This window comes from Melospiza georgiana, chromosome 4 (assembly GCF_028018845.1).
Source record: "Melospiza georgiana isolate bMelGeo1 chromosome 4, bMelGeo1.pri, whole genome shotgun sequence".
NCBI lineage: Eukaryota > Metazoa > Chordata > Aves > Passeriformes > Passerellidae > Melospiza > Melospiza georgiana.
This window is the reverse complement of record NC_080433.1, coordinates 16,348,182-16,370,803: the sequence shown is the minus strand read 5'-3', so window position 1 is coordinate 16,370,803 and position 22,622 is coordinate 16,348,182. Positions and strand designations below refer to the sequence as shown.

The 22,622-nt window shown below is 46.3% G+C and overlaps 1 protein-coding gene across 2 annotated transcripts in view; it reads right to left on the bottom strand.

Moving 5' to 3' along the window:
* HIPK2 (homeodomain interacting protein kinase 2) overlaps positions 1 to 22,622 on the bottom strand; it is a 126,911-nt gene that overhangs the window by 8,981 nt on the left and 95,308 nt on the right. Inside the window, exons 6-12 of one of the 2 annotated variants that reach the window (XM_058022055.1) lie at positions 21,382 to 21,566; positions 17,589 to 17,751; positions 14,869 to 15,088; positions 13,258 to 13,379; positions 8,845 to 8,987; positions 8,207 to 8,383; positions 5,126 to 5,404 (exon numbers count right to left, since the gene is read on the bottom strand). In XM_058022055.1, coding sequence (XP_057878038.1) covers positions 5,126 to 5,404; positions 8,207 to 8,383; positions 8,845 to 8,987; positions 13,258 to 13,379; positions 14,869 to 15,088; positions 17,589 to 17,751; positions 21,382 to 21,566 — 1,289 coding nt within the window. The remainder of the gene's footprint in view (positions 1 to 5,125; positions 5,405 to 8,206; positions 8,384 to 8,844; positions 8,988 to 13,257; positions 13,380 to 14,868; positions 15,089 to 17,588; positions 17,752 to 21,381; positions 21,567 to 22,622) is intronic. The other variant, XM_058022056.1, reaches the window with a different exon arrangement.

Genomic DNA, 22,622 nt, shown 5'->3' with positions numbered 1-22,622 from the left:
GGCAACACAACAGCAGTGGTCAGTCTGCCTTGTGCAGAAATACAGTGATGACTGTCAGGATCCCATGGAAAACCAAGCTGAAGGGATGTTACCTATGACACCAGCACAGGCAGTGGGGAACTGAGGGGCTCTCCTGCCTCTTTGGAAGCATCCCCAAAACCACCCAGCTGAAGGCCATCATTGTTCTGTTTCAAGCAGAGTCATGTTTTCCGTAACTAGGGCACTCATTGCTTGGAGGGGAGGTCACCTGGGCAACGTCCACTCCCCTTCTTTCCACCCCTTCCTCCTGCAATGCATGGATGCAGAAATAACCCTCATTGGAGTGCAGCCCAGAGCATCCCTCCCCAGGACCTTGTGTGCTCTCCCTGCCTGCCACAATTCCAAGGTGCCTTTGTGCCTCCCTGCTCCATGTCTCAGCTCTTGCTTTCTCTCCACTTCTAAGCTCCAGAAATATTTAATCAAGGGAGGATTTACATTTAAACCAGTGCAGCAGGTGAAGCTGCATGCTGGGGAGCAGTTAACCCCTACTATGTGCTACTTGCTGAGTGTGTGCTCTGTGCACTGTGACTGCACTTGCACCATCAGTCAGCTGCCCTGTCCACGAGACTTTCTTACAAAAGTAGAGAAACTGAAAAGGAGTAAATTTTAAAAAACAAATACCAATCTGCTTTCTGTCTCACTCTCTTCACAGTGCTTTACAAGTAATGGTTAGATCTAATATCTTCCATTCAGAATAAATAACAGTTGGAGTTATTGTCTTACAGCACAGCATTGAAATATCTTTGCCCTATGAAAGTTATCTGTAAAGTATCCTGAGCTGAGAGTGTGCAAGCTCATTAAACAAACAGGGTGACAAAACTGTTTCCTGTTCTTAAAATGCTCTTTATAAGACATTATTCCCCTGTTGTTCTATAGGACAAAAGATCACATGCAAAACTTTGTGAGCAGCAGAAAGCAGGTAAAAACAGATCCATTTGGTAAAACTGTTTCCTCTTTATATTGACCATTTCAATTTAATTTTCCTATTATTTGATTACATTTTGAAGGAACAAAACCCCTCATTAAACCAGAAAGAAGTCTGCTACTTAATTAGTTAATTTCCTGGCACTTTCTTCCCTTAAACAAAGGTCAAAACTTCTTGTAGGTTTGAAGCTCTTCCAGATTTCACTGTGTTGAGGGTATAACTAGAAAAAAACACCTCAGTGTAGCCAGAAAGAATGGCTTGTTTTGGATGAAATGACTTTTCTAATCAGGAATTTGCCCCCTGAACATCTCTGGCCATCTGTGTGAGGATGCTGAACTGTAGCTGAGTGACTGTGCCTTAGGCACAGGGCTGGGGCCCAGTAGATGGCCCCCTTTGACAAGGCTCCACCGAGCAGGTCCTCCAGAGCTCATCTCACACCTCCTCCCTGCACCTCTACCCAACAGGAGCCCAGCATTTTGAGATGACTATTGATTTTATAAAGATTACACCAAGCTACACTCACCAACAGTGCAAAATGAAAAATGTGCTGTCCTGCCTTCCTGATCAGCTGGTATTTCATAAACACATAATGCTTCCTACCCTTCAGCAGGAAAAGGAAAACCCTACCCACTTCACAATTTTTCAGATTTTTCTTTCACCAATAAAAAATGTGCATTCTCTGTATGAGAAAAGCTCTCTCTGGTTCTGTGGTATTACAGAAAGGTTTTTCTGTCTGAGTAAATCCAAGCTGTAGCATAAAATATATTGCATCAGCAGTATCATATTTTAGCAACATTACCAGTACTTCTTAAACTGAGACTGACAAACTCTTACATTGTCAAAGGATCTACTACTCCTCACAATCAATCCCTCTTCACTGAGGAATCACTAAAATAAACATTTTTAGTCTCATGGGTCAAAGGGGAATTTCTAGCCCCAGAAGAAGGAAAAGAAAGAGGTGCTGTAGCAAATCCAGGAGCTGATTCAGTGACAGGAAAGGTAATGCAAAGTTACCACTGCTATCAATAAGATGTGATCAGGCAACTACCTTTGATCTGTCAAATGCCATTTGATTTCTATATTCTAACCTAGAAAAAGCTTATGTTTCTAGGATGGGAAAAATGGCACGTTTCAAGTGATTTCTTGCATTTTCACCCCCACACCACAGCTATTACCCAATATGGTAATATTTGCATATATGAGCCAGACAATGCATTCTTTGCATGGTTTCATTTTCTACTCAGATCCTGAACCTTTGGGCCCTGATTACATTAAGCACATACTTCACTGTCACTCCCATTTTTCTGGGAGCCAAAAAAATTGGCAAGAAAACTTAGAGGCATTTTCCTGAATGAGACAAGCTTTCTATGAGAAATAACTTCAGCAGGGAGAAAGTTCATTGGCCTTAAATGCTGATACAGCTTCCTTGACTGCAAGTTACACTCTCACTCCAGCTGAGAACCTGGTCTACCCATGCAAAAAGGTACTGAGCAAATTGATTTTGCTCTCCTGGAGACTTTAGCCAAAAAATTCTCATTCTGGCCATGCTGTTTCCCACCTGTGTCTCTACCTCTGATTGTCCATTTGCTCTGGTTACATCTGCACAGGAGATTTAACTCACTCATGTCCATGCAAAGTGTTTCTATGTGGCTCAGAAATTAAATTAGCTCTTAAGCTCTGGCCTCCCTGGAATGCTGGCACCCTGGCACTCTATAGATATGCCATATGGATACAAAAAGTAGCCAGGGATCTGATCCCAGGCAGGAACGTGTCTGGAATATGCTTTAGTCATATCAAAGCCAGTTTGTTTATGTATGTCTGGCTCCCAGGACAACTTTCCAAGCCCTTCAGCAGACTCAAATCTTTTAATACCTCAAACTCCCAACTCAGTTTCTAGACATGTTCCTGAACTTTGTTCTGTCTGTCTTTCTAGGGAGGTGCTGAGTAAAGAAACTAGTCAGATGGCAGCAAAGTTGAAGCAGAGAAGAGAACCATTGGCTGAAGGGGCTGCAGTATCCCAGCTCTTTCCTTCACCCCTCTCTGGACCCAAGAATGACACCCAGGTGCTAAGTTTAAGGATTTGCACACAATGTCCCAAAGCCTGGAATCAGCACTATTGGTTAAACATGCTTTAAAAGAGCTCCTGTGACCCTTGAGTTTTCAGCATCTCTTTTGTCTTGCCCTTCCTTTCCCACAAGAGCCCTGGAAGTAGGGGCTCCTTATTTATAGTGCCCCTGACTTTCACACTGGTCTTCACGTAACTCTTTCTGGAAACATGCTTTCTCCCCCCATCTAAGCAAGGAATGTGGCAGCAATTTTTAATTTTTTTTTAAATTTATTTTTAAAGTGAAATATGTTACACTGTCCTGTGAACCACTGCATTCATGGCAAGGCTGACTTTGAGAGGCACTGAGCCCTTACTGCACAGTGGTTTCACTAGCACAGAGAGAGGAATGGGAAATAGTGATGGCTGTTGGGAAGCATGTTGAAATTCCAGCCTGAATCATATGGCTTTTTTAAACAGATTCTTAACTTCTGGAGGCCAAATGTGTCACATCTGCTCTGTGCACATTTGCAGGCTTCACTTATCACCACACTGCAAAGATGCAGAGATACAGAGAGGTATCTCTGGTGATTAAAGGAAAATCTGCCATGGAATGTGGTCTAAATAAGTAAAAAAATAATCCTCTCTCAACAACACTGGAAGGATAAGGTTAAAAGTTTCCTATCTCAGTTACCAATACAGAGATGGTATAATTATTCAGCTGTTTGCAAAGCTACTTCTCTACATCTTATAAAGCAGAGTGACATCTTGTGACTGGCATCAGATGGGAAACCCAGAGCACTTGCATGTGATGCAAGGTGCTGAAAGGACAGTCCTAGAGAATTAAGTTCTTTCTGATCCACAAGGGATGATCAACAATGGCATCAGTCCTGGGCCGTGCTGCTCACTTGGATGAGTTAATTCTCTGAGGAGCAAACTCAGCCCCCACTTTCTATCCTCATCTATACCTCTCTGCAGAGTCAGAGAGAAAGCAGTTTCTGTCACATTTACTATATTCAAGAATATTTTGGCAACACAATCAAGATTGAGTAACTCTTGCAATATATTTATCATTATTGAGTATTTATGACAGAACCACTGTTTTTGAGAGCTTTTAAAAGAAAGCATGGAAGACACATATGAAAGATGTCATTTACTGCTCTTAAAGATGCCTGGATCACTTAGAAAGAGAAAAGGCAAATTTAAGGTCCCTTCCTTCTAAGCCCTTCTTTCTGTCCTTGTTTGAAACAGATGTCTAACTTACAGAGGCTCATCACCACAGGCTAGCTAAAGTCTTCTTTCCAGAGAAAGGAGACAGAGAAAACTGGTCTTTTCTCTTACAGATGAGATACTATGGTAAGGAGAGACTACTGCACTTCTCCAAGGTAACACAGCAGATGTACAGCACAGAAGGGAGCATCACCTGAATCTGCAGAGTCCTCAAACATAGCCCCTGGAACCACTTCTATGTCAGAACCCAGGACATTCCTCTAGCTGCCCTGGAGGACTCGAGACCTTGGCAGGGAGCTCAGAGACCTTGGCACGGAGTCAAAGACACCTGTGCCTTGGATTTTAACCCATGGAAACAATTACCAACTTTGTGCAAAGAGTTACAAGCCACAAGAGTTTGAATAGAATGATGGTGAATTCATCACGGGGTGAATGGGGTTTTTAGAATGGGGGTTCAGGGGGCAAGATGGAGAAATCTAGGCATGTTCTCTTTCTCCTCCTTCTTGTCCTACATCTTCTGCTACGATTGTGGCACTTTTGGATTGGTTTAAAGACAGACTGTCTAACATAGGTGATAGGTATTGGAAATTTATAGTAAATAAAGTACATGTAGGTTTTAGTATAAAAAGGTAACGCCACCCTGAGGGCCGTGAGTGTGCCTCAACTCAACCTGCTGAGCAGACCTCTACAGGTCTGAAAATAGAAATAATAGAAAATGAACAGCCTTGAAAAACCAGAGCTGACGAATCCCAACTTGTTCGAGCGTGGGGCTAGAAAAAGTCTTTTAATACCTCAGGAGCCATTCCAACAACAACAAACCTGTCACTTCTACACTCCTCTCTCCTTGCCCTGCACACAGAGAAGAGCAAAGAGCAGCAGCAGCTCACCTGGTGGGTGCATGCTTCTGCTCTTCCTCCTCGTCCGTGTCGCTGCTGATGGTGATGACGCTGACGGCGGGGCTGGGGGTGTCGGGGATGACGATGGTTTGCCGCTGCCGCTCCCGCGCGCCGCCGCCCGCGTCGCCCCAGCCGCACGTCAGCGAGGTGCTGCAGGCAGGGCTGGTGTGCACCATGGCACAGCGGGGAGGCGTGTTCTCCTTCACGCGTTTCGACCGCTGGGGCGAGCTGATGGACTGCGAGGATGAAACTTCATACGTGGATGCATTGCTGGAAAGGGGGGAAAAGTGTTAGTTGGTTACAAATCTGCATGCTCCAGTTGCCCGCTGCCGTGGTTTGGGAGTCCTGGTCTCTGGGTCAGTAGCGCTGATTTATGGAGTCTAGGGAAACTGCAAACTTCTTCAGAGAAGACAGTGCCTTGCATCACTTATTCATGTAATTCGCTGAAAAGTAGTTTCTTTTAATAAAAAATTCAAATTTGCTTTCCCTGGAAATTTCCAGATAAGAACTGCTGCCTCTCAGGAGCTTGCACTGGGAGGGTAAAGGCCAGCCACAAAGCCCAGACCTACAGAACAAAGGCAGGCACAGTATGGCTGATGCAGGAGGAAGAACCATCCAAATGATAATCCCTTCCTCCTGCATCCTACATGGATGCATCACAACCAGATACTTTTTGGCCAGAAAAAAATAGGGGTAAAATTAGAATTTGTTGTGGGAAACTACACACACTTATCAGGAAAACTGCTTTTTTATACACAACTGAATTGCTGTTTAAGAATCTTTTTCAATTTCCTGCTCAATACTTTATCCTCTAGGACAGTGGTGTCCCAAGGATTAGAGCAGGCAGATGGGAGGACACATACTCAGTTTCATTCCTGTGTGAAGCAGCATACAATATACAAAATTCAGAAAGAAATAAACAATATATTTATTATACAGTAGAGAAACATTCCCAGTCTTCCTGCTTCAGCTTCCCTGCCTGACCAGTTGGAAAAGTGACACTTGGATCAGGGATCCAAATACAAAACTATCAGCCAAACTATCAGTGTGGGTCTACAGATGGGGTTATTTACCAAAGCACACTGAGTAAAGCCCATTTCACTCATTTCCCACACTTCCTTTCTTGGTCGTGTTTCTTTTTGCTATTGCAGAACATCTGGAGACTCAAAAAGGAAGAAAACCCCAAAGTTCTGGTTTTGTTCTACTGTGGGGCCTGGGCTGCATGTTCAGCCTGGCCCAAAAGCTAACAAAAGGAATAGGTGGCATCCATCAAAAGGAAGTCACCCTGGCAGTATATCACACTACACCAACTTACACAGGCTCTTTTGCATAACAAATGGCTGCACAGTAGCATTCAAAGTGCTTTTTGAATACCAATGAGCAGCATGGAGTACCCTCCTCTCCAAAGGAGCACGGTTCCTCATTTGGCACAAAAAGAGTCACAGTCAATGAAGCTGTAGAATCCCTTTGCTCTGAGAGTGCCCCATTCCTCCTGGACACAGCCACCCCACCCTGAAGTGACAGGAGAGGGGAGGCCCTGCACAGGCACGCTGGCTGACACAGGCACTCTCTTTTGCTGGCTAGCTGGGGACAGAGCTGCCTCTCTATGTTATGAATAGACTAAGACAGCTGGAGCCCACCCAAAGTAAATCCAACATTAGAGAGCAGATAAATGGGAAGGATTTAAATAGTGGCCTCTTAACTTGAGTTGAACTGGTTGTGAACTCAGAGCCACTCTGGCACCAGTCCAGTCACCCAGGAAAACCACAAGCTCAAGCTTTTGCCACTGCACAAGTGGGGACCCATTTTGGTTCTCTCCCCTGCACTGTTTAGTGTTTTTTCTTTTAAAAAAGAAGTGTGTCAGTTGCACAGCCCAGAGGATGTTCTCCAGAGCAGCTGCACATGCATCTTTAAGAGCCCTGTCCTCTGAACAGGACTGCAGTGCTGTGACAGGCATTGCAACCATCCTACCATCTGAGCTGTGCAAGAAACCCCAGAGTTTCTCCTCCTTCCAGAGCCAAATGGTCCTACTGAGGGATGACAGATGCTAAGGACTGCTCTGTATGAGATACCCTTATAAAATGCTCCCTTTCATGCTACTGTTTCATGCTACTGTAATTGTAATAAGGCCAGGGTATAATAATGGGTGTCTATTGCTGGTGGGACTGTTGAATACAGGGGCTAATGACCTATGTTAGGAGCTGGAGAGCTCAGGTGGCCTAAGCCACCCCAGTCCTCCACTCCCTGTGGCAGTAAAGGTCAGAAGACTGGCATCACCCCACTGCTTTTGAAAGGGCAGATCTTGTGCGTGCACATCAGGCACACACTCCTGAAGATGCAGCCTCCTCAAGGTGCATGTGCTGCACTGTGGAGGCCCCGGAGGGGCTTCTCCTAAGTTACACCCCACTGGCTCCTTCCCCTGTTCCTGAACAGAGGTGTTCCTGAGGCTCTCCCTCCCTTTTCCCTGACTGGGCCTCACCTTGATATTGCCTGGAGACCAAGGTCAGCCAGGAGGCCCCTGCGGGAGAGAGCAGGACCTTGGTGGGGGCGGGGGGGGGTGGATGTCTGAGAGGAGAACATCTCACTGCATGGCTGAATTAAACATCTATTGATATTACGCAAACGTCTTTTTTGCTTATTTACCCTGGACTTTACTAGCAGCAATTCAAGCTGCAACACTGCACCTCAGGAATGCTTCTTCCAGAGGACAAGGGACAAAAAGGTGTGGCAACTGGGCACTGCGTCATACTGACCTGAGAATATGGTTATGTTTTTAAATCATCTTAACTACAAGGCTCGGGGTAATTGCAGTAACAAACAGTAAAAAACAGTAAAAAGCTGTAAGAGCAGGGCCTGAGCCTCCCATTCTGCATCCTCCTCAGCCACTATCTCCCACACAAAATGATGCTTGCTGGATATAAAACACCCCTGGGTACCGAAGAGGTGAGGCAGCGAAGAGCTCTATCACAGAATGTGTGATCTAATCCCTCTCTGGCTGTGGAACTAAACCTGTTTTGCCCCCCAGGTTGCCAGCAGGTCAGAAAGGGTCAGGCAGGGAGCACCGGCACTCACCGTGGAGCCGACTGGTGCTGCTTGCTCTTCCTGGCGGAGGTGGCGACGGGCGGCTGGCGCATGACGTGCGCAACGCCCACGTTGACGGGCTGGGCGGCGGGCAGGGCCACGTGGCTGGCCAGCAGCGTGGGCTGCTGCATGATGGGGTTGTAGTGGCTGCCGTGGGCGTGCGTGTTCCTGCGCAGCGGGGACACGGGCACACGGTGAGATTGAACCGGCAGGCTCCTCCACACAGCCTCCAGCCACCCTGCACTGAGCTGCCCTCTCCTCCAGGGTCTGCTGGGTTCCCAGCCTTCTCGGGATGGAGCCTTTTCCCCAAAAAACAGACTGAAGGAGTGGTGTGGGGCTGTTGGGTTCCCAGCTGTCCCAGGACAGAGCCTTTTCCCCATGGAACAGACTGAAGGAGCGGTGTGGGCCTGTTGGGTTCCCAGCTGTCCCAGGACAGAGCCTTTTCCCCATGGAACAGACTGAAGGAGTGGTGTGGGCACAGCGTTCCACTCCAAGGGCATGGAGCAGACAAGTCTCCCACAGCTGCCGCCCTTCTCCCCTCAGCCCTGCAGCTTAGCAAGACCCCAGCCCTCATGGCTCCTCCAGCCCCTGTGGGTGCTTCAGGGCTCCTCCAAGCCTCCCCAGTTTACCTCCAGTCTGCCAGCGGCTGGGTGCCTGCCATGGACTCCGGGATGACGGTGGCGTGCTGGACAGACGTGTGTGTGGCCACCCCAGTCAGCTGCTGCCAGGCAGGAGGGAGCAGGATCTGCTGTGTGCCACTGGGCCATGCTTGCTGCCAGACAGAGGGAAAGCAATTCCTTAGCAAAAAGCATCAAAAGCACTGAATGTGAGAGATGGTCCACACTCATCTGGGGACTCTAACAGTGACCATGGTCATGCTACACAGCTTTTACCACCTTTCAGTCACTGTCAGGAAACCACAGTATAAGCAGGAATAGTTATAAATATAGAGAATGCAAAGGAGGGGGCAAAAAAATCCTTGCCATACAAAGCAGCAGCTGTGTTTTAGGTTAAACAGGGAATGGAAGGGACCAAAACTTGTTGGCATTTCTAACCAAACATCAAATTTTTTAGTGCCTTCTAATTTTGACTCTCCAGACCAGATGGACACTATGGCTCCATTGTTAATTTCCCCTTTCTATACAGCCAGCTTACTTTCTCAAGTAATGCACAGCTACATATTGCATACCTGTGCTCTCCAACTTGTTCCCCTCCTCTCAGAGGGTGGAAAATCTCTGCCCTTTGAGCTGAGCCATCATTCTGCTATGCAATCACCCCTCCAGCTGTGCTGTCACAGGCATGACTCAGGTTGTCCTGCTCCAGTGACTCCACACAAGTCAAATGATTGCTTTTTGGAAAGGGGAAACGTTCTTAGCTATGTGCTGCCCAAATGTGGCTCTGACAGCTTTTTGCTGCTGGGCTGAGGAACTCAGGGGTACCAGCTACAGCCCACCTTAGTCCCAACCTGCACTACTGTACTGGATCTGTGTTATCTCATTGCTCTAAGGAGGCTAAATTTGAGGGGAGGCTTCTTCCAGGCATGCATTTACCCCCTTCCCCACCCTCACAAGAATTGTGTTAACTGTCTCCATGATTCCCTCCTATTGCCCAGTAACAGAAACCCCAAAACAATCCACCTGCAAAAAAACGTTTTTTCCCAATTCTACTGCTAAGTTTGATCATCTTGTAACTTTCTGTGTTGCTGAGTTACATGAAAAGGCTGCTATAGTGAGGCCTCTCAGCAACATCTGCAAATGATGGAGAGTCACAAGGCTCCTGAGAGCCCTTCATCTAGGGAGCCACAACCATGGACTGGTGATGCTTGGAGCAGGTAAAAGGATGAGGCAAAGGCACAAAAAGATCAGGGAAGAAAAAAGCCTTCTTATTATTCTCTTTTCTTTTTTGCCTCAGCTTTGCTTTAAAAGAGGAGACTGAACTACTGTTGAAGTCAATCCCAGGGGAGTACCTGGATTTACTTGCAGACAGAACTGCTTCCTCCCTTTTCAGGAAGGGAATGGAACAAATCTAAGCTCCTTGTCCGACTGCAGTGCATAAATTTAGATGCAGTGTCAGGGCCTAGGCACAAATTCCTCACTTATTAGGTAAGGACCACTGAATCATTTAATCTGCAGATAAGACTTGTCTAGGCTGATCCACCAGCACTGTGTGCTGTGCTTACACATGGAAGGCTTGTCCTGGCAGCTGCAGCCTGCTCCCAGTCACTGCATTACTATGAGATTTTGGTGGGGTGGTGAAGCAATGCTCTGGCCCTTGTCCTCAAAAGCTGTGGGTCCCCTGGAGGGACCAAGATTGTACTCCAGACACAGAGCAGGAACAACTAATGGAATAACATTTTGAAAGCCAGTGGCAGGACCTCTGTAGGAAGTGTTTTTGGGAAGGAGTTAAAAGGAGAGAAAATGAAGAATCCAGGGTGTTATTCAAGGGCAGGGGACAGTTCTGGGTCACACCATGGAAGCCGGCTGGAAAACTGTACAGCTTTGCCTCTTTTGAAATCTGAAGCTGCAGTGAGCTGTGAGTAAAGACAGGATCAGTCTCCTTTCACTGGTCTCTGTGCATACAATATGTGGACCACACTTGCTTGAGAGGATGAAAGGAGACCCAGGGAAGTTACAAACAAGTTACTTTAGCCACTGACCCTGCATCTTGCAGGCTGCTTGCTCTGCCTTGCACTGCCTAGCTCCATGCCACAGGCTGCAGACACACAGCTGCCAGACACGATGCTCAAGCTCTGTCAGTGCCTCCTGCCTGGATCCCTCTGTCCCTCATCTGGGACATCTGGTCCTGTACAAAATGCACAGGGAACTGGATGCCAGCTGCACTGGGATGCAGTAAGGCTTTACCAGCCACAGGCATTCTGAGGAGTGCAAACACAGAAACCTGTGCCACGTGCTGGGCACGAGGGGAGAAAGCCTGAGAGCACTTCACAGTGCTGGGAGCACAAGGAGCAGCACCATGCCTCATCAGTGGGACAAATAAAGCAGGGCACAGACAGAAGGGGGCTCTGGAGGCACTGCTCCCTCTTGCACCCACAGCAGTTGCATGACCCAGGCTGAAGAGCATTAGATAAGCAGCTGTGCATGAGAGGAACAGCTCTCGGCTGGGAGAGCGACACGCAGCCGCCAAGATCAGATGTGACTACAATGCATCACAAAGAAGCTGTGTTTTTCCATTCAGTAAACTGGAATTGGGTACAGATTTGTTTATCAGGCCAGCTGCTCAGCCCAAACCGAGCGAGGCCCACGGACACCAGATGCCAGGGGCATCAATCAGAGCACCCTGCCTTCAGAGACAGCTCGCATTTCTCACTGTGTGAGACAAACGGGCACAGCAACAGGCACATCTCCTCACCCTTATTACACCAAAAATTTAAAAATCTGTGCAAGTGAGGAGTGTTTCTCAGAAACAGCCAGAATTCCCCTTTGGAAGTGACAGTGAATGAGATGTCAGCATAAAGTATGAAATGGGATGCCCATGAAACAGGTGTTCATGTGGCAGAGGCAGCATTGAAATCAGTAACCTGTGGGCAGGAGGGTGCTCAGGAGGAGCTTTACTACCAAACATTCCTCACTTGCATAGAGCCCAGCAAAGCCACCACAAGAAGAAAGAAGGAGCAGGAGGTACTGAGATCATTCAGGATCCTGCTTTGAGATGTTTCCAACCCTCACCCTTCAAGCCCCAAAGGACAGCACACTACAGGAGGCCTGGCAGAATGGTGGGGGCATGTAAAGCTAGCTCTGTGACCTCCTTCACTCACTGCCCTGGCTGACTTCTTGCACAAGCAAGAGGTGCCAGCCACTGAGCCCGCACAGACTGCTCCTTGCTTTGCCATGACTTTTGTCTCCCTGCCTCTCAGGCTCTTCTTTCCCACCAAACAAGGGAGGTGGCCCATGTGAGTTGTTACAACAGGCTGCAGCAGAGATTGGTTTGATGTTTCAGACAGCTCTCTGACAAAGGCTCTTCTATTGGGAAGGGGCAGGGCTGATGGAAATCTCACAGGCTGCAAGTTGCATTTTGATCTGTCTTTACCAGATAAATGTGACTGGCAGCTGGCAAAGGAAGGCAAGAGCACCAACAATCTTACCCCAGCAGTGCAACACACAGGTGTAAACCATGAAGTCTGCTGGCTCCTGACTGCATATGAATATGCTGGCATGGCAGATCAAACAAGCCTGAGACAGAGACATGCCTTTGTAACTAGGTGGTCATCTTTTCCAGCTTGCACAACTTAGTTTTAAGTATACCAGGCGTTTTTTTTCCCTGTCTGGTATCAGCCGAGGTACCATGGTGCCAGCTCAAAAACACTTGAGGCAGGCAGATTCACTGAAGCCTGCACAAGGAGGAATGAACTGCTGCTCTGGTCTGAAGAGCTGGGGTCCCCCTCGACGATGTGCCTGTAATCAGTAATACCCATTCCTGTTTTTTTTTTTTTTTTTTTTTTTAAGGAGGAACCATGCTTTTCCTGTGAGAACATTTCAGAGAATTGTGCCAATAAGAACTGACAAGGAGAGCTCCTTGAGTGTGGGGCCCTTGCCTCTGCCTCCTACATCTCTCTCATACCTCACGAGCAGAGGTCCTCATAAAATAGAATGGTGAAAACTTAAAGCATGAAATGTATTTATCAGCAACATGCAATTCACCAGTGGATGGTTCAAACTGGTGCATCTGGCTGCAAACTACCCCCAAGATTTTGAGTTCAGGAGGACACAGGAAGTTATTATAGGTTCCTTCTCAGCAGAGGCCTGGCACTGCTTTCCCTGAGGCTTTCCCACTGAGTTCAGTAGAAAAGCAGAAAGAAAAAGGGTTTTTCCAGTGGCTTTTGTAACTCTGACATAGTCTTTGAGCTGAACAATGAGCAGGAGGAGATTTTGACATTTCAGAGAAAGGTGCAGACCCATATACACTTGCCCAAATTTCCAAACTGCGCCACAGATGGCCCCCAGAGAAAGCTTCTCTCCTCAGCCTCCAAGAGCCAAACAACACAGTAAATACCTGCTGAGCTCAGTGCCTTTAGCATTCCTTACCTGTGCGAGGAGTCCTGGCTGGATCTGAAGAGGCTGGGCCCCAGGAGCCTGGGTGACAATGGGGACGGCGTTCTCCATCCGCACCGAGTACCCGGCGTGCTTCGAAGGGGACGCTTGTAACCCTGTTCCAGCAGCACACAAGGGACAGCATGAGCCACCAGCAGCACTGCCAGCAACAGCGGCTGGCTCTCAGAGGAGCCTAAAGGCACTTCCCAAGGTCCACTTAAATTGCAGTGTCCAGTTCCTCTGAATAATCAGCTATCAGAGTGCCACCTGTTCCACCCCGGCCCAAAAATGTCCATCAAATGCTCACAAAAATTATATGGGTATAAGGGTGCAGAAAAAACATTTCCGAAGGCAATAAGAAATTAGCTGAGTTGGGTACCTCAAGCATGGGAAATATTGCAATACAAAGTGCACAGGCAGAAAAGAAAAGAGGAGAGTGAACAGCTGCTCTTCCCCATATTCTCTGGTTTAACAACAAGAAACGGTCTTTATCAGCCAAAACCCATCATTATAGGAGAATGCTCTCTTTACACTAAAGTGGGCTGGGAATTCAGAACTCCAAACTTCCTCAGCCTTGATGGGGACAGATGATTTTCTCTAGCACAGTTTCTTGGGACTCATATTTGAAAGGCCCTAGCATACCCCAAACTCCAGTCACTGCTGGCTGAGCCTCACATTAGCCTTACTGAGCTGGGGAAGCCTCCCTCTCAAGCACCTCAGTGCATGCCACAGCCTGTGCTGCCTCCTCTACTTTGGAGCCTTCTCAAAGCAGCAAGCTGAGGATGGTCTCTTACATCCTCCACTTCTGAAGTCAAACCCTTGAGATGCATTTTAACTACGCCGAAGAGGTCTAGCTAAACTTCTCTAGTTCAAAAGAGCTTTGATAATCTTGCAGAACATTTAACAAGTGCCTGGAGACTAATGCACAGACAGGCTTGTAGATATGAAGAGCAGAAGTTGCACCAGCTGAACTGAGGTCTATTTAGACCACTTCCTACAGACACTTGGCAAGTTTTCCCAAATTGCAACAGCATGTAAAGTTAACAGAAGGACAAGTGGTTAAAACTGAGCATCTCCCAAGTTGTTTGACAATAGTTCCTACCACTAGTATACACAAGCAGAGCTGTTTGCAGCAGGGGTGGAGCTGAGGGAATTGCCCTCATAAATGGTCATGGCATCTGTTATGGGGGAGAACCCTCATATTCACAAGCAGCACACTCCCTACTGCATTACCCTCATGAGTTCCCCTTCCAGCAATGAAGTCATTGAAATGTGACAGTATGACCCATTCCATACATATGTACTGATTTACTGGTATTGTGTGGGAAACCTTTCAAGTTTACCAAAGTATGGCAGAAGAGCCTTAAACTTTGTTCAGGGCAAAGAATGAAAAGGGAGCTCCCAGCCCCTTCTCAGTATCAGCTGCCTCCAACTCAGGATATCAGAAGTGACTGCAAGATCCTCTGCGCCAAAGCAACAACAACCTCTCTGCTCTGATTTACTGCTCCAGCCCTTTTTTCTGCCACATGACCTGCACTGAGGAACTCATTTCCAACAAGAGCTGGACAAAGCAGCAGGCCAAGGTCTGGTGAGGCTGTCCCTTACCTTGGAAGCCTGGAGGGCAGACGATGAGGGCTTGCTGTAAGGGGTCTGGCCGGGCACAGATCTGCGCTGTTCCCGTCTGCAGGGGCATGCTCCGCTGGGCCACCGCAGCCATGGACGCTGCTGAGGGCTGGTAGAGTGCAGATTGGTAATTTAGTATGGAGACCTCGGGGTTGGCTAAGGAAATAGTGGCACTGGAGGAGGTGGGAGCCAGGTTGGTGGTCTAAAGGAATGACGGGAATTAAAACAAAAAAAAACAAACAAACAAAAAAATGAGGGAGATGGGTAGGCTGGAAGAAGCAAAATCCAAAAAAATAATGAAGTAAAGTAGTGTAAGATAAAATAAAAAGCAAACCAAAACAGCAAACAAGGGGTAGAACAGGATGCTGAGGAGTAAAGAGACAAAGGCAGTGCTGGGGGAAGGATCACAATCTGCCCGAGTGTGCCACTGCTGTACCATGCCATGGGACCTCCTGCCATACTGCCCAGAGACACAGCACATCCTCTACAGCAGAGCTGCAGCCCCATTTCTCACCCAACTGCCTCTGATTTGCAGCAGGAGGAGGATGGGCTCAGAAAATGTTGCTATCCACAAATCACACTGTTCACTTGTCATGTACACAGCTCCAGAAGCTACTGACGTTTCTTAGGTAAAACAGACTCAGCACCTCCACACCCTGTGAAATCTCGTCCTGAGAGGGAAAATCCATTCTGGCCTTTCCCCTTAGATACCTTGTATCTAAGATGCCACATGCCCCTTGAATTATGTTTGGAATTTGAAGTAATCAGAAGGCATAACAGGACGTAATGCTAATACTTGCAAAGTCCAAACTTTGCTTGAATTGTCTTTAAAATCTCTTAGAGCAGAAACTCCATTTGGAGACGCTTCAAAGCCAAGAATATCAACCCAGAGTTCTGCAAAAATCGAGAAATCTGAAGACGTTTTTAAAATTTTATATATTTGGACTAAGTCTAACAGTTGCAGGCAACTAAACAGCTCTGCCACTGCTCCAAATATATGTTCTTAGCAGACATTACCAGAGCAGAGCCCATCCTTCCCTTGTCCAAATATGCCAGAAACACTGCTGGAGATAGGTTAGACAACATTTTCTCAGGGTGAATGTATGAATCCAGGAGGAGCCTTTGATCAAGTGCAGCAGAGAGTAGCATTTTGCACTGCACTGGCTGCCACTGGACCTACACTGCACTTCCACAGCCACAAAGGACATGATGACAAAATATTCTCCTCCTCCTCATCTCCTCTCAGTGCAGGGGCTGTGCAGGGCAATCTGCTCCCCTGTGCAACACACTGAGCAGCAACCTGAACTTGTAGTCTCAGAAGCCATAACTGGAAAGAGGCAATCCCCAGATATTTTGCAGAGACAGGAAACAAAAGAAAGCCAAGACAAGTGGTATGTTGAAGAGAATTGTGAAAGGCTTAGACCTTGTTCAAATTAAAACATCTTTCCTGGAAATATTTCTGCCAATTCTTCTAGGAACATTGGGCATGCTGGTTCTGCTCAGAACAAACACCCCTTATGAGAATTCAGAAATGACCATGGAACTCCCCAGCCAACAGCTGATCTTAATATCAAGTGAAACGCAAGGAAATGAAAGCAAGCCTGCCTTTCCTACAAATAACTGTGGTACAAGCAGTGTCTCTGCCCTGCAGCTGGGGCCTAGGGGAGCACATAGCATACACTGCTTTAGTGAACATCTCAAAACAGCCTAGGAAAGGGAACTGGTGTTTGTCACTAGTACCCTCTCACACCAAGTCATGACCTATCTCTGTCTGTGCCTGCCTGAGTTGTTTTAAAAGACCTTTTGTGATCACATGTATCAAGACCTGAGTCAAGAAGTCTGGTTTTCTCACTGACACAGGAGTATCCTGCACATCTACACAGACTCCTTTAGCTCCCTTCCTTTCCAAACACCATTTCCACAATGTCACCTGCAATCTCTAGAGTGAATCTTGAGCAGCCTGTTCCCAAAAGGCTTCAAAGCAGCAGCTACTTCTTGAGCTTCAGTCTCCTAGAGTACTCTCCCTGGAGAGTTTCCTTTCACTGCTTGCAATTCAGTACCACAGCAAACAACTTAGCCACATAAAATCTGTTAATGCAGCACCCCCCAACACTGGGACAGGTAAAACTAATACAAAGCATGATTATATAGCCAGAGCCCACCAAACTGGAGTGCAATGTGTTCACAGTGGGGGCACATGCACATGATCCCCACACCAACTGTGGTCCCTGGAGTAAAAGCAATGAGAGACAAGAATAAATATTATCACTAAACTCTTCTTTCTTGTTGATCAGTTACAGTGCTGTGTCTGTTACAGAGGGTTTAAATTCATTTTACTTCAATGGCAATTTGAAGAAGAGCTGTAAATCACAAATACTTCTGCCTGACCCAGGGAGTGAAGTACTGCTTGCTGCATTAAGGGACTAATGAGCTTTTCCCCATAGCAACCTCCCAAGTAAGCAGGATTTATCACCCCAACAACAACATAAACAACAAGGGCAACATTTCACAGTCACACAAAATGTCACAAGATTACTGCTTGCCCGAAGAAAAGAGAATGAGGAGAGGAGCAGAGGAAGGAGAGCAGAAAGGCACCATCTCTTGGCAGGCATGTTAAATGGGATGCTACTTTGCTTTTCATCTTCTAGGCCCTCCTGACATAAATGTTTCAAGCACTGGCTGCTTGTGATTGATGGCCTCACCTGGTTGTGGACTGTGTTGAGCTGGTTGTTAAAAGTCATGGTCAGGTTGGTGGATGTACTTGGGGCCACGTGTGTGATGAATGGTGTCTTGCTCTGGTTCACCGTGTCGTACATATTCACGCGCCGCTTGCAAATCTCCATGTTCTGGAAGCAGGACTTGACACTGCGCGGGGAAAGGGGGAACAAGGAAGGCACAGAAAAATCAACCAAGCGACTTACACAGGTTACAGTTCATCACAGGGGCCCTGCAATAGGTCTCCATGGCAGGCTTAGCACTTTCTAGGCTCTCAAAGCCCTTTGCTATTTTATGTAGGTCTCTCTTAACTGTGAGAGTCAGAGTAACACTGCACTGAAGAAGGCCAAGATGAGAGCAGCTGCCCTGGGACTCCTGGGTGCTCCCACAGGTCTCTGCACTGCAATACAGGTCACTAAAGCAAGCAAAGTGGCTGCTCTTTAGGGGACAGGACAAGATATACAAAGTGGCTATATTAAAAGACTGAAAGAGACTGAAAGCAAGAAAGAAACTTTTTTTTTCCTCATGATGGAGCCTGAGAGGAAAAGAAAACCCATGCTTTTTGCCTCAGTGTAAGCATAGTTTTATGTGCCTTTTGCAAGGAAAAATTTTACTGTTCTTGATCACTGAGACCCCCTAAAAAAGTTATCCTTGTTCCTTTTAAATAGTTGTTCACCAAGAGCTGAGTCCAGCTAAGCAGTTAAAACATTGCCCCTGTCTGGCTAAACGCCTGTGCAGATGCTTATCTCGAAGCATGACATCTCCTTTTGCAGTCAATGGGACAATTAATATCAAAAAGTTATTCCAAAGCAAATTCCTCAGTGCCCTGAGGGAATCTGGTTCTGAGGTTACCTCACACTGAGAACTGGATCTCTGGGGGAATGATTACAGCTTCTTCCTCTACACTGCCTTTCCCTTAAATGTTATTGATATAGCAATGGAAATTTTGAGAAGTATCCTATTTTGTGCCCCAGTAAAGGAGATTAAATACTCTCTACATTGCTAGAGCACAGCAGGCATCTGGTAGATTAAACTGTCCATATTTCATTAATTAGAATACCAAAGCATACAGAGGTTAAGAGACAACAACACAGTGAACTTGGGCAACACTGTATTTTTAGTACAATCTCACTTTTGATATCTGAAAACCAATACAGATTTTCCACAATTCTTCCACAATAACTGGTTTTACAAATGTAACCTCAGAGTCTTAAACACAACCTCAAAGTGTAAAGGTATTATCTTATTTCCATTATCCAAACATGAAGAAAGAGAAATTCCAAGCAGTAAAAATCAGCTGTATGCTGACCATTGTGTAATGAGCTGAACTGCTGGAGGTAGAGGGTATATCCTCACATCACTTTTAAGAAACAGTGGCCCTTCAAACCTCATATGATCCCTAAGGTTGATGAAGAGGACCTAGATCTTTTTATCCCTGTCTTGTCTCTTAATCACATGTCACCTCTCTTATCCTACAAGTAATATCCTGGTAACTGGATCTGGGCCATGAACAACCTGCAGACAAGCCAGGCTCAGGACACTGTGCACAGGATTTCAGCATTATGTGCATTCACTTCCAGAACTATACCTGTTGGTCACAGAACATCCAGCAAAATCAAACACTTATCAAATAAACCCAGAAGGCTATTGGATCACTTCTTTTCAGTCAAGTATGAATATAATTCTACCTGCACAAAGAAGAAAGCACTGGGAGGAGTATAGGTTCTGTACATGGTGAATAATGTACATCACCAAATGGTTCTATCTAACAAGAGGTAAGCTCTACAAATGCAACACCAAGTTCTCTGGCTTTACTTTAAAAAAAGGTGGGAGAAAAAACCAGCAGGGACAAAGCAAAACAGAAAGTCTGAGGAGAACTCAGCAATTTAAGAGCCAGGAAGTTAAATATGTGAAATGGGAAGCTAAGCTCACTTTGCTGTCTGCTTGTAAGAAAGCAGAACAGCCCCTCTTGCACTGCTTGAACTTGCAGCCTCTCTGAAACGTGCCACAGCAGAGATTCCTCCCAGAAGCTACAGCTCCCATATATTCTCACTTTTTCTGCTGCCCAATTTATTTCCAAGAGAGATTATAGCTCCCTGCATCTTTCAAGGCTTTGAAGTTTCTATTCTGCAAAGCACAAGTAATCACAGACAAAAGCTCCATCCACTTGCCATGCTGGTTACAGCTTACTGCTTCCTCTGCCAGTCACTGTTTCCACCATGGAGAGGCTTGTGGGGTTACACACCCGGCTGGCACACGCTTGGTATTCAGAGACATGATGTTGAATTCTTTATTTGGCTAAAATTCTCACTGCTGTTTGCCCCAATGATATTTTCAATCTTTCTGGGGCCTTGCCTGAGCAGCCACAAGTGAGCACTTCAAAAATGAAGATGTGGTTATGGACTGTTGCGTTAGTGGAAAGATTTCTGACGGCAATGCATTAGCTCACGAATCTCTCCTATCTTACACAATCAGCTCTTGCACAGTCAGAAGGACTGTTGCAAATTAAAAGACTTTTGTCTATGATGCTCACTCAGATTTTTGCTGTCATATTTTATTCATGAATTTTTTTTATATGAAACTTTACTTTTATCCTGTTTAGCACAATCATGCCCCATCTTGTTTTCATTTATCACTTACTATCTATTTATAGGTAACAATGCACAAAGATGGCTGTGCAGGCTAAGTCTGGGTCTACACAGATCGTGCACCCACTACCTTCTGGTAAGCAGATGCTCTTATCTTGTGATAAATGTAACAAAAAGGCAGCTACAGCACCTTCAAAGGGGGAAAGCTACCTTAAACAAACTCAAAATACTGCAGCCACCCATACAGGCAGGGGAGCTGACACAGTTACCTGCTGCTCTGCAGCTCTTCAAGCAGCCTCCTTTGATTTTGTACCTGAGCTCCTGACAGCCTTGAAACACTCATGCAAATAGCACCCAATGAAAGTACAGCACTGTGCCAATAATTGTTCTCCTGTCAAGGGGAAGGGTCTGCTAAGTGCTGTAAAGCAAGATGTTCAAAGATAAGTGTCCTGAATGCTTTGTAAAACTCCCACTATGTGTCTGCCTTCTCCACTTACACCTGAGAAGCCTGTCCCTGTGTGAACTGGACATGGGCAGTGGGCTGGGGACAGGTACCCTGCATTTCAGGCTGCTGTGCTCTGTGATGCAGCCTCCGGAGAAGGGCAGTGAGGCTTGAAGATGTGACTTCTCATCTCCATCAGGCAGTGGAGCCCGTCCTGATTCTACATGTGTCAGATGAGGTCAGAACGTGGTATTTAAGGTGACACAGGTGGACAACAACCAAGCTGAAATTTGAACTCCTCATCCTGGTGCTTATGCCTGTGAAACAGCCTGCTGCAGATCAGCTCTTCCCTTAAAAAGCAAACAGCCCCAAGTTGACTCCTGGCACGATGGGAAGGGTCGGCTCCCCACTGCAGATAAGGTTGATTACTCCAGTAACAATCAGGACTATATTACTTTGAAATAGACTGATACTTTCAGCACTAATTGCATAATTTCTCCTGCATTTTAATGCAAAAATATGTAATTACTGAATATTTACATAATTAATGTAGCACACACTGCAGCGTTTTAAATGCCAAGCACCTACAACACAATTCTTGCAACCTTGAGTTGGCAATCATCTTTTTCTTCTAAGAAGGAAAAGATTAAAACTTAGGGATTAAACATCTTAAAAACCCCTCAGATACACTTGGTCTCCACCACAACCAGCTCTCCTTTTCAAAACCCAAGGGGAACAAAAGCCACGTACTGTGTGCTGTGAGGGAAGTCGAGCAAGTGTGTCATGGTGACAAAGGGGTGGCTCAGAGTTTCGATGGGGGTTATCCTCTTATCCGCGTCTATCGTCAGCATCTTCTTCAGCAGATCTATGAACTCCCGCCGGTCTGCCTTCTCCACCAACATATCGCTGCCCTCCAAATCCGTCGTCATGTTCACCTAGAGGAGAAGGGACAGGAGTGAGTGCTGAAGGGGAAGAGCACATGGTCAGGTCTCCAGCAAAATGTGCTCACTCCTTCTTGGAGCACACGCCCTGCCAGCCTCCCTGTCCAAAGGAGTGGCTGCTGAAGAGCCACGCTGTTGGGAAAGACTGAAACAGGAAAGTCTTATAAATATGATTGTCTGGCAAAAGATTTTGAGAATACAGAAACTATAAGCAAGATTGAAGTGAAAGCAAGTTTTGAGATCCCTTAGTTACTGAACAACTGGAAAACAATGGTGTGGTGGACTGAAGGTAATCCCCTTTTGATGAAACAACACCCTCTGCTTGCAGACAGGCCCAAGGGTCAGAGCAGACCCTACTAGCTTGGCAGAAGGGGTCCAAAGAGTAGTTTTTAGGGTTTAAAATGTAACACAGTATGGTAATGTATTGATTCTTATAGGTTGTATGTAAATGCTATAGGATTTGTATCTTGTACTAGATTGGTTAGTGAGAATTAGAATATTCAACACAGAAGATTTATTGTATTGTAACAAGAACTTCACGCTCTTACCCCTTTTATTCTCTTATGCTTTTGCTCTCTTGCCTCTCTTACTCACTTTCCCCCTAATCCTCTCTACCCCCCTCTTCTGTCGGGCCTGCTCCAAGCTGTGGCTGGCAGCTCCAAGCAGGGCCCTGCACCCAGGCTCTCTGCAATAAACCCCAAATTCCACAACCTGGCTGCAGAGATCTCTCATCTCCGTCCGTCCTGACCATCCTACCCTGATGCTCCTACACCACGCCAAGCTCCGTGGTGGCCGCTCATCTTGCTGGTGCATGTCACAGCTCCAGACAGACTCTCAAGTGTTCAGCTCGCCTGGGTCAGTGGCTAATGAAACACTTAGTCACCCTCCACTGAGGATGAACAGCTTCCATGTGGTAGCAGGCAAGCTCTGATAATCACAGTGTTTATCATATACTGTGCCATCAGATACTTATCTATGTGTCCTATGAGCAAAAAATATATAAAACACATAAAAATTGTCAGTAGGTTTATGAGAAACATCCCATTCATG